Source organism: Eptatretus burgeri, chromosome 13, assembly GCF_056783735.1.
Source record: "Eptatretus burgeri isolate ZD-2024b chromosome 13, Ebu_testis_v1, whole genome shotgun sequence".
In the NCBI taxonomy this organism is placed as follows: domain Eukaryota; kingdom Metazoa; phylum Chordata; class Myxini; order Myxiniformes; family Myxinidae; genus Eptatretus; species Eptatretus burgeri.
In genome coordinates, this window is record NC_140973.1 from 70,839,741 (window position 1) to 70,852,471 (window position 12,731).

Genomic DNA, 12,731 nt, shown 5'->3' on the forward strand with positions numbered 1-12,731 from the left:
AGTTACTTCGTCTGTCTTCGTGCAGTCAGACCTTCCCCTCATTTGGTCTCATCTGTCCACAGATGACATAGCTGGACAATTTGTACTTGAGGTTTTATCACCTTTTTTTTGGGCACCTGATGTTTTGGTCATTAAACCTTTCCATCCATTCATGGGGACCATACTCTGTGCAGAGTGTTGGTGCTGCCTAAGCAGTCTCCTTGGCTATTGGACACAATCCTGGACGGGTCGTCACTCCGACACAGGATACCAGCAAGCTGGCACTCATTTTTCCGACCTCAGAAGGATGACAGGCAGTCAACCCCACCTGGTATTAATTCAACAGGAGAGTGGGATTTGAACTCAGGATCCTAGGATCCAAAGCCCACCACCCTAACCATTTAGTCAACACCAGGCATATTAACCCTTTCTTGGAGCAAGAGAGGCTTATCTGCCAGCATGGCATTATACTGATCCAAAACCATTCCCTCCTTTTGTCTCTTTTTGACATGAGCATGGCATTGCACTGACCCTAGACCACACCCCTCTTTTTGTTCCTTTTCTCTACCATCATGGCAATGCACCAACTCTAGACCACACCCTCTTTTTTGTTTCTTCTCTATTATCTTGGCACTGCGCTGACCCCAGACCACATCCTCTTGTCCCTTTCCTCCACCAGCATGGCAATGCACTGACCCCAGACCACAGACCCAGACTTTTAGTTCCTCCTCTCTTCCAGCATGGTAATGCTGCTCTCTTGCTCCCATGAAGGGTTAATGCCACAAGCTTCAACTTGATTTTGACTCCCAAGGCTGTTAGCATATATTTGTCAACTTCCAGTTAATAAAACTTATTGTATTGTTTTGTGGTTGAAGTAAGAGCATGAAAAACTCACTGATACTCCAGGTGGTCAACACTGTGATGTTTCAGTTGAAGGTGTGCAAATGTTCACCCTGATTTGAAATGTTAAATACAACAGTAATCTTTATTTTAATCGTTTTTTTTTTTTTTTTTTTTTTGTTTTGTACTTCGTTATGCTTATCTCTTGTGTGTTTCTATTCTTCTAATTTTGTCCCCCCCACACCCAGCTGGGAACTTTGGGTGCAGGGAACCACTATGCAGAGGTTCAAGTGGTAGATGAGATTTTTGACATGCATGCTGCACACAAGATGGGTATTGATCATACAGGACAAGTGTGCCTCATGATACATTGTGGCAGTCGTGGTCTTGGTCACCAGGTGGCGACAGGTGGGTACAGTTCTGCATTTAAATTTGATGGCATCTTTCTTGTTTCTGCAGTGTTTATAAAGCATGTAGTGACTGCAAGATAGAAAGAAAAAAGAAAACATTTGCTTGATGTGACAATCCCACAAACCTGCATCTGAGCACGCTCGATGAGCTTTGATATGCATTTGATTCTCTCACTTCCTTAGATGCATTAGTAGCAATGGAAAAGGCTATGAAGAGAGATAACATCATAGTGAATGACAGGCAGTTGGCCTGTGCACATGTCAACTCCACCGAAGGACAGGACTACCTTAAAGGCATGGCTGCTGCTGGGAACTATGCTTGGGTGAACCGATCCTCCATGACCTTCCTCACGCGCCAAGTCAGTGAATTGTGACAACTCATTATGTGCTTTTGGATTGCTGTGATCCATGAAATGTGAAGTTTTTATCATGGCTTTTTCTTACCATTCTCCAACAACTGACTGCAGGCCTTTGCCAAGATCTTCAATATGACCCCAGATGACCTGGACATGCATGTGATATACGATGTATCACATAACATTGCCAAGGTGGAAGAACACATCGTTGGTGGCAAACAGTGCACTCTGCTGGTGCATCGAAAGGGGTCGACCCGTGCGTTTCCTCCACACCATCCACTCATTCCTGTGGATTACCAGGTTAATGCTGCATTTTCACTCTCTGATAACCAGATCTATTTATTTATTTATTTTCTGGTGAAGGGCTTACTTTTCTTTATTTTAACAATGTTTACAAAGTTGTACTTTCTCATCTTCGAGATATATATATATATATATATATATATATATATATATATATATATATATATATATATATATATATATATATATATATATACTAGCAGGGATACCCGTGATCTGCACGGGAATCCTGTGGATGAAGGAGTATATGTCAGAGTTAATTGTGAAATTCTAGAGGCTGCCACCATTATTTTTTTTTTTTCCATCACCACTATAATATTATTTTTTCCCCGCCATGTTTTATATGCAGAAGACTCCAGTTCAAAAATGTTAAGATTTATTGCCGCATCAGATAAAAAACCGTTATGCCTCAACAATGAGGCTGGTTTCATGTCATCATTTGTGACTTAATTTATACGTCGGGCATAACCCAGCCTGGCCCAGCGTATTTGATTTATTTACGTCTGTTATCCTGATAACGTCAAAATTATTACCGTTTTTGAAGAAATAATTGGGAGACGTGTATTATGAAACGGCATACCTCTGAACGCCTCTGTCGCTGTTGCCGTGCACATGCAGTTCGAGAATTTAAATTTGTTTGCTTTCGCAGTGGCATAATGTTTTGGGTTTCTAAGCTGTTATAACAGGAGGAGAATGTGTATGTTTAAAAAGTCAACGAATACGAACATTTTGTATTTCAAAAAACCCTAGCGTTTTTAACCATGAAGCCTTTTGTTACGATTAATATGCCGGCGCACTATTCGAAAGCCTTTTTTAATTTTTTTAATGGAATTTTTTTTTTTATATATATATATTATTGACACATTTTCATTTTTATGGAAAGCAACTCAGCGCATCCTGGAGCTGAATGTTAGGTCTATATGTGTGCAAAGTTTCATCAAGATCGGTTCACTGGTCTCAGAGCTTATTGGTTTCAAACAAAGAGACAGACAGACAAACAGACAGGACTGCCATTTATATAGTGTGTATGTATGTATATATATATATATATATATATATATATATATATATATATATATATATATATATATATATATATATATATATATTATCCCTGTGTCGTAAGAGGCGACCAGGGTTGTCAGGAAGGGCATCCGGCGTAAAACCTGTGCCAAATCTTTATGTGGATCATAACGGATGATCCGCTGTGGCGACCCCGAACAGGAGCAGCCGAAAGAAGAAGAAGAAGATATATATATATATATATATATATATATATATATATATATATATATATATATATATATATATATATATATATATATATATATATATATATATATATATATATATATATATATATATATACACAAGCTCTTTCTTGTCACTGACTGATATTAAAGATCGGTACCTTCCATGTAGAAAGCTGAAATGTTGAGTGCTGATTGACATTGAAGCTGGTACACCGGAAAAATTCACAGAATTCTTTGACAACATCCATAAATGAAGATTTATATGAATGAAAAAAATGCAAGTGAGAGACCTGAGACAATGGGGATAATGAGACAAAAAAAATTGGAAATTTGTTCCATGCTCAACAAAAGCATGGTAATTTTGTGTCTGGACATCAAAGCTGATATACCAGGAAAAAATCACAGAACTGTCAGAAAGTATCCGTAAATGAAAATATAAATAAATGGAAAAATAAAAATTGAAAAAAAATGTGTGTGACCGACCCGAGACAATGGGGAAACACGGTTTCGGTTTTCCTTACAAAATGTGTAAGCACACTCTGCAAGTAAATTGTGCTCTTGGTCAATCAAATTATTTTGAATAAAAAAAAATTGATCATACTTATTCCTCACTTCTGTCAGTGGAACCACATTCCTGAAGTTGTGCTTTCCCACTTTTCCCTCCAAGCTTGGTGTTGGCTTGGTGGTTTGGGTGGCTGGCTTCGGATCCTCGGCGTCCTTAGTTTGAGTCCCATTGACTGCTGAATTAACACCAGGTGGGGTTGACTGTCATCCTCCTGAGGTCAGCGAAATGAGTACCAGTGTGCTGGTAGAGGGGCACAGCATCAGTGGCACAGCCGTGCTTCCAAGAAATGACAGCTACCTCGCAGCCAAGCTGCCATATGCAAGGACAGGACAGAACGGACTCTTTTTTTTTTTTTTTTTTTTTTTTTTTTTTTTTCCCCTCTTTCCTCCAGGCTTTCAAGCAGACGGTGCACCACCACCTCGTGTCTTCCCCCATCCTGACCCATGATTTTTATCACCCCTATTAACCTTTCCTCACCCAACCTTTCCTCAACATCTTCTTGCAGGTTGTTTCCTCCCCCTCCCTTTCTCCCTCCTGTTTCCTGTTCATTAATTATGTTGCTGATTGTGTCCATCTGTTATGTCCACTGCTCCATGAACCTCAATCTTGTTCGGAAAAGGACTCGATTATTTCTGGAATTTGGATTCTTCCTGCCATGTATATTCTTTTTTTTTTTTTTTTTTTTTTTTTTTCTCTTTTTTACCCTTTCCTAACTAAATTGTAATGCAATGTTGTGGCCCAGTTGACCCACATTTCTTGTTTTGGTTAATCGTACGAGTAAGAAGACTTTATGCTGAAAGTTTGTGCAGTGGTTGTGGCGATGCACGGCAGGGTCTCTGTGACATGTTATCATAGCTGCAGTGAGCATTCTGGATACAGTCCGATTTATCCAAGACTGTGGTGGCCGTCGTGTGTGGTGTGTAATTAAGTTTTCTGTTGAATATGATATTCAGCGGATTTGTTGCAAATGAAAGCCACCCACAAAAGAGTTGGTAAAGGCAGCAAAATGATCAAAATGTGTAAATAATTAATGTGCATTATGAAGGGACAGAATTGAAAACTGTAAACAGCAGTGTGTGATTTAAGGAAGAATTCTGCTGCAATATTAGGCACAAAATGATGAAGCAATTATCCGCATTCAACTCTGTTAAAAAGGTACTCGTGGATATCACAGCAATGGCTGTGCACAAGCATGTTCAAAGTCCATTTCTGATTCGCACCAATGAAAAACTTTTATCATTTCGGTTTATTTTATTTTCATTTAAATTTCATTCACACATGTTTATCAATCTCGTGTTGTGCATAAATTTCCTCTTTAAGAACCCCTACATCTTGCTATTTATCAGGGTGTAGGCTCATGGAGGAACTGAATGACTAGGGGTAGTTGGTTCACAAACTACCAGAGGTTATCGAAGGTGTATGGAGTGGACATGCTCAAGAACAATTCAATATTGGATGGACATCTTCTCAATAATTTGAACGCTTTGTCGTGGAAGCTAAGATTTCTGAATCCACTTGAATGTGATCTGAGGAAGTTTATTGGATGTTGGATTGCTTTGTGTGTTCATCTTTGTACAATTTTGCAATGATTTATTGAAGGTCCCAGATTGGAATCGACAGTGGTCTCATGACGCCATGTATCACTTCCCCCAAAATTTTGTTGTTAATTTCAAAATATTTCTGAATGTTTGTATTTGTGTGGCTCAGCTCTTGATGTATATGTATGTATATGTATGTATATGTATATGTATATATATATATATATATATATATATATATATATATATATATATATATATTGTTTTTTAATATATATATATATTTTTTTTTTTCGCTCACCTTTTTTGTCACTGATATCCTTTTAAATTTTTATGTGTATCTAGCTATGTTGAAGTGATGGGTCATATCATGAAAGAGGATTGTACAAAAAGGGGAAACATCAAAATAAAATTGCACATTTTCAGCGAGTGAGCCACCACCCGAGAGATCGCATCACAATGCGGGGCCAAACACAGGCGAGTAGGCCCTGAACGTTGTTCAAGTCGACAAAACGGTTGATGAACTGCTGGCTTGGCTAATGATCTCCAATCTGTCATATAAACACCATGCATCCAGATACCCAAAATGTCAAGCAATGTCTGAATTGGAAAAATTAATACTTTTTTTTTTTTTAGCAGCAGGGACTGTTGCTGACGTTGATTTAAGAAGTTAAAATTTTGAAATCTGGCTGAGATCAAGAGATTCTTAAGGTCTCCGGGTGTTTATAGGCATTGTAATGTAATCAGCGATTCATAGGTGTGATGATCAGGCATTCGACGATATGAGTGAGGAAAGTGGGAGGGGGGAGAAAAAAAAAACCTTATTAATAAACTGTTGCGGCCTGTTCCAAGTCAAGGCATTGTTGAGCAGGTCAGAAAAAACAAGTGAAATCCTTCAATACAGCGTGTGTGGTGAAGCAAATGAGTACACTAATGTTAAAATATGCAATTTATGCTTTTTTCAGTTGAAAAATAATTAAAAAGCATACTTAATATTTGAAATGTAAAAATCTTGTTATTGTGATAAGCACCTTTATATAATAACAGAAGGAATGAAATCGTTCGATACAGCATGGCAGGAGGCCACAAAAGAATGATGGCATAAGAAGAACTTAGCTTTCAGCGATCGGCGCGAAATGCGATGGTGGGCTGAAATGACGTCTTTCGGTCATTCGTACATGAGTTTCTTGCTTTTTTTTCCGTCAAGCAATAAATTCAATGGTTTTCACATATATAACATGTTGGTTTCACAAATTTCCATTGAAATACTCGGGTATTTCCGTCAATTGTTGCCATTTCGGTCTCGGTTACGCACTGCATCTACCGGATGGCCATCATTGGTTGTCACAGGCACGTGGGGGAGGGGGGGACACTGGGACACCGTAGACGTGGTAGACACAGGGGACATTTCAAACTCTGTGCAATTGTATACAACGCACGTGCTGTAAAAATGGTGAATTCGGACCCCAGTGAGGCATCGTGAGGTGACAAAGAATGAGCCTTGAAATGTAATAAAATAAAGCTGTTAATTATCTTCATGAGGGGTGTTTCCATTCGCCAATTTTCATTCATGCTCTCATGAAGGGAGCATGAATGTGTTCATTTTTCTATTCTTACTCCCTTGGAGTTCCTTGGGATGCATGCAAAGTTTCAGACAGATAGGTTTCATGGTTTTGGATTTATGAAGGAGACCCTCTCTCACCGACGCTCATATTTATTATTATTATTATTATTATTATTATAGAAGATACCTGGTCTTGTGGTGAATGTGGGCAGCCGTGACCGCAATTTCATTTTGGCAAAGTATGTTGAAGGACTAAATGATCATGGGCGATCAGCGCTCTATAAAAGACCATACTATGCACTTCACCCGCTATGCTCGGCTGTTCAAGATAAGGCTCATGTCACCGAATCGGCACAAGGCATTGGCTGGCTTCGTTGTCCCCATCAATATGGTATTGTGATCTCACAGCACTATTATGGTGTGGGGTTGTTTGTATGGTGCATATGCCAATTAGATTTGTTTATAATGATGAGTGAATGTTTGTGTTCAGTTTGTGTAATCTTACAAACTCTCAGTTGTTGGAGTAGATTGTTGATGGTACATGTTGGTTCTGCTTTATTCATTTTGTCATTACATTCATAGATTTGCATAATTCATTAATTAATTTCCTGTTGTTGCAAGGACTGTGGCTTTGTCATGAACCTGTACCTTCACTAACATTGGTCATTTTGTAACAAGTCAATGCCTCTTTGGGAAGGTTTGTTGATCGATCTATGTATGTATGTACAGGATGTCCAAAAAAAAATGTACTCGCTCTTTAAATAATAATAAATGCGTTGTTTATTGACTTAGAAACAAGATTAATGGATAAATGCATGTTCACAAATGTTCAAACTGACGACCATCAAGTTCCAAACACAGCCGATAATGTGGACCAATGGATTCAACAGCGTAACAAATCATTTCATTTGGAACTGCAAGACATTCTTTCAATTTCCTCCTTCAGCTCATCAACTGTTGCTGGTTTTGAGCTGTAAACCTTATCTTTGCGATATCCCCATAAAAAGAAGTCCATTGGAGTGAGGTCTGGGGAACGTGCAGGGAATTCAACACTTCCTCTTCGCCCAATCCATCTGTTTGGAAAAGTTGCTTCGAGATAGGCCCTTACATCACGCTGGTAGTGGGGAGGTGCTCCATCTTGCTGAAAGTAAATCTCTTCGACACGTGGACCGACGGATTCCTACAGCAAGTTTAAGTAAACATCCCCAGTGACAGCTTGGTCAAAAAATAATGGCCCGAGGATGCCCAATGCTGATATCCCACACCACACAGTAACCCCTGGTAAGTTTAAATGGTGTTCCATAGTAACCTGCGGATTTTCAGGAGCCCAGTACGTGCAATTGTGTCGGTTAATTGAGCCATTTAACTTGAAGCTGGCCTCATCACTCCAAACAATTTGTATGGAAATGCTGCATCTTCTTCGCATTTGCCCAGGTACCACTCACAAAATTCAGCTCTCTAGTCAGGATCGTCTTCATTTAGAGCATGGATTAATTTTGGAATGTAACTTTTCCAATTAATTCGCTTCAAAATGCGATGGGCATTTGATTTTGGGATTCCTGTCTCACGAGCCGTTTGTCGTACAGATTTCCGTGGGGATCGGTGGAGGGTTTCAGGAATTGATTTTCCTTTGCGGGGGTAGTTGATGACCGTGGTCTTCCTGAACGCTCCTTATGGACGTCATGCACAGTTCCATCTGTTTCAAACTTATCTTGGATGCAAGCAATGGTGCGTCGCGTTGGTTGAACTTTGTGAAAATGTATTTGCACTTCCATGATGTTTTCATGCTTCCAGTAGCACTTTATGATAAATTTTCTTTCTTCAAAACCGAGTCGTACTTCTGCCATCATTTGGGTCAATTTGATCTGAAAAAAAATGAAAAATTCAATGAGTTATGAGGAGCCAAACTATGAGTACATTTTTTTTTGGGACACCCTGTATTTGAGCTTGCTCGCATTTTCTGTAATCTGCGCACTGATGATAAATGGAGCATTAAAGTATAGCATCGATGGCTTGAGATGTTTCACAATGACCTTTCAAAGCTGCCATTCAGGTTTACCTTGTTCTACCTTCCATTATGTCCCTTTTTGTTTATAGCAAGGTATTCCACATTCAGGAATTTCCATCAGGGGAGGGTCAGAGGATTTGGGGGAGGGGGGAGGGTGGGTTTGGGGAGGGGTGAGGTTGGAAGGTGGGGTAGTTTTGTAGATTTTGTTGTTGTTGAATTATTATATATTGTAGGTTATTTAGCATTGCTAAATGTTTATTTATGTATAGTTTGTGACTTGGTGACACTTTTTTTGTCACATAACAGCTCATTGGACAGCCTGTGCTCATTGGTGGCACAATGGGGACTTGCAGCTATGTGCTCACTGGCACCGAAAAAGGCATGACAGAGACGTTTGGGACCACGTGCCATGGAGCGGTATGTGATTGCGATCTGCAGTTTCCATCATTGATGTGTTCGTTTTCAGATATTTGTATGGAGGATAGAGTCACAGTGATAGAGTATGTGATTGAATTTGTTGCAAATATGAGAGTTCAAGCCAAGGAGAATAGCTCAACCCATACTTGCAGGAAGAGAGGCTCCCTTCTGAAACCCGTTCCCAAAGCCAAGTATATACCTTTCCAGATCTGTCTGTTGCCCCCATTGTTCATCTTTGTTTGGTGATTGTTGGAATTGTATGCTTATTTCCATGTCTTTGTCTGCCTGTTTGGTTGGTTTCATCTCATACGCTCTGCCACTTGTGAGGCTGACTTACTTAATGCCCACACTCGTTCTCATTCCTACCTTGTATTTACAGAAGAAGCTCTTACCCCATTTTTGGATGGTTCATTTTGTTTGTTTATTTATTTATTTATTTATTTTGGCCATGTTCTTGGCCCTGTTTGTTTAATCAATTCATTCTCTGCCCCTTTCTTTTCCTCACCTGACGAGGCCAAAACACTGCTTTGAGAGTGTCCTCGGGCATTGTTTTTGCCCACTTCTGTTCCTCATCTTCATCATTAATCTTTTTGATTCCCTGGAGAAATCTTCTTTTTGCTGATTACTCCAACCTCTGCCAAAGTAGCATCCACATCCTTGGATCGGTCGTTGGCCTCTTCCCTCTCTATCGACTTTGATAGAATCACGAGCGAGTGCAGCACTTGAATAAATGTGCCAATCCTGACAAAACCCACATTCTCACTCTGCCTCTTCAAAGTAAGTTTGCTGAAACCTCTTATCTATTTCCTTGACAAACCTCTTGAGGCTCAGTCACTCAAATGTGTGGACCTTGTCATCAGCCACAATCTTTCTGGGCAATAAAACCAAATATCGAGATTGCCTCCAAAGCCAGTCGCTAATTGGGCATCATCCATCATGCAAAATATTTTCTTGGCACACCTGAACTCTTACCATTAACAAGGCCTTCATCCACAGCTTGATGGAGTATTGCTGAGGGACTCTGATGAGATTTGTTACCTGTATAGTCTGTGCATCATCTGTGGCTGTATGGTCATGTGGCTCGTTTTCCTGACTCTGATCCTGCTTACCAGATTCTCTCAGCGAGGGAGTCTCATGAGTGGAGGAGGCCAACGGACTTTCTCGTGGTTGCAGCAGGTTGATCAGCATCTCAAGGAGATTGGGATGGCCAGACGGAGGCCCCTGTAGTCCGGCGGAAAATTGACACAGTGACGCACTGCTCTGGCGCATGCTCCCATACCTGACCCTGCTTCACATTTTGCTCAGCTTGGCACCATGGCCATGAAGGCCTGTAAGATTATTTGAATCTCCCATGCAGAAGCTGAATCTCTGGGCCTGTTGATCACAAATCGCATGCATGTGTGGCCTCTTTTCTGGTCTTCTATCCTCTGCCCTTTCCATGTTCTGTCCTCCTCCCCTCACCCCCTCATCCACATGGTATGCTCGTAACTCATTTCTGGTGAAACTCCCCAAATCCAGGTTCATTGCTCACTTGGACTCACTTTACTCTTTTTCTCTCATCTGTGGAACCAACTTCCTCAGTGTCTTCCATTTCATTCTTCCCTCCAGTGCTTCAAGATGGTCCTTCACCACCACCTTCGGTCATCAGGTCAGGTCAAGTATGGGAGCATGTGCCAGAACAGCGCGTCGCTGCGTCCACTTTCCGCCGGTACACGAGGGGCCTCCGTCTGGCCATCCCCCAGACAGATGCCAGGCCCATCCCCTCGGACTTTCGTCCTCCCGCACAGGTACCGTCTGGCCATCCCCCAGACAGATGCCAGGCCCATCCCCTCGGACTTTCGTCCTCCCGCACAGGTACCGGCAGCGCCACACCCCATGATCCAGTGAATCCATGACTCCCCAGGCCCGACCCAGACGTCTATTGACCTCTGACTCCAGCCAGCAGAGACATGAATATCACTGCCAATGTAAGTGAATCTCTCCACGACCTCAACATCCTCACCACAAACAGACACAGACAGGACAGCAGCATCCAAGATGTCACCGAAAGCCTGGATCTTAGTTTTGACCCAAGAAACCCGTAATCCCAGCGGTTCCGACTCCTCATTCAGCACCTCGAGGGCCCCCAAAAGGATATCTAAAGTCTCTGCAAAGATGACTGCATCATCTGCAAAATCAAGGTCCGAGATCTTGACATTCCCAAACGATGCACCGCAGCTTGATCTCTCTGACATCCTTCCTAAAATCCAGTCCATACAAGTGCTGAAAAGTGTGGGGGCCAGTACACACCCTTGACGAACTCCAGTAACAACTGGAAATAAGTCAGAGATGTTACCACCATACTTCACAGCACTCTCAGTACCAGAGTAGAGGTCAGACATCAGATCGATCAGTTTTGGTGGCACCCCACAAAGACCAAGAATCCTCCAGAGGGCATCCCGATTCACTGAATCGAACGCTTTACAGAGATCAACATTGGCTGCAAGCAGCCCCTGCCGAAACTCTCGTCTGCGTTCGGTGAGGTCACGAAGAGCAAGGATACGGTCAATCGTTAACCTCTGCTGTTAAGCCTGACTGCTCTGGACGCTGGTGCACAAGCAGATGGTGGCGAACCCTATCAAGAATTATCCGAGCAAAGACCTTGCCCGGCACTGAGAGCAGCGTCACCCCTCGGTAGTTGTTGCAGTCTTGGCGATCACCCTTCCCTTTCCAGGGAGGAACAACAAGGCCCCTGTTCCAATCAGTTGGGATGATGCCTGTGTTCCAGGCAGAGCACAAAACTGCATGCAACGACACGAGTGCAGCATTTCCACCAGCCTTGAAGTTCAGCATGGATGCCACAGATCCCTGGAGCTTTGCCCCGTTTCAACCGGTTCACCGCAGCCTGTGTTTCCACAAGCGAAGGTGGACCACAGTCGATTTGAGGGTCAGCAACAGGGATTTTAACACCCTTGACGTCCAACTCAATAGCTGGGGGATCAGCCTGGTACAACCGGCCCAGCGGGCCTTCACTTCAGACTCCTCTGTCAAGAGCCTACCACTCTCTGCTCTAACTGTAGTGCTCCGAGTGATGGGCTTGGATGAACGCAATGCGCGAATTCCCCTGTAAGTGGGATGAGAATCACCTGTCCACAGGTGATGCTCTACCCCCCCCCCCTCACAGATTCCTCGCACATAGGCCTCCTTGTCCACCCTCAGTGCACGTACAGTTTTACGCCTCAGCTCTGCCATTCAGCCTGGCCCTGCGACTCTGGTCAATGGTATCCAGTGTCCCTTGAGAGCCAAAATTCTTCTTTGCCCTGCGGTGAGTGCCAAGACATCCACCGGCAACATCAAGGATGGTGGTCTTGAAGGCACTCCACAACTCTTCAGGACCCCCCAAAGCACCCAGACCCCCCAAGTGTCCACTCAGCCTGTTCGCAAACTCCTCAGCTACTCTCTCATCCCTGAGCTTGCCAACATCCAGCCTCGGCTGGGAAGGTACCATTCTGCTGGATT

At 42.3% G+C, this 12,731-nt stretch overlaps 1 protein-coding gene across 2 annotated transcripts in view; it reads left to right on the forward strand.

The window, feature by feature from the left end:
- RTCB (RNA 2',3'-cyclic phosphate and 5'-OH ligase) overlaps nt 1-12,731 on the forward strand; it is a 64,843-nt gene that overhangs the window by 36,871 nt on the left and 15,241 nt on the right. The window contains exons 7-10 of one of the 2 annotated variants that reach the window (XM_085852925.1): nt 1,068-1,227; nt 1,413-1,588; nt 1,697-1,885; nt 9,123-9,233. In XM_085852925.1, the coding sequence (XP_085709051.1) occupies nt 1,068-1,227; nt 1,413-1,588; nt 1,697-1,885; nt 9,123-9,233 (636 nt within the window). The remainder of the gene's footprint in view (nt 1-1,067; nt 1,228-1,412; nt 1,589-1,696; nt 1,886-9,122; nt 9,234-12,731) is intronic. The other variant, XM_085852926.1, reaches the window with a different exon arrangement.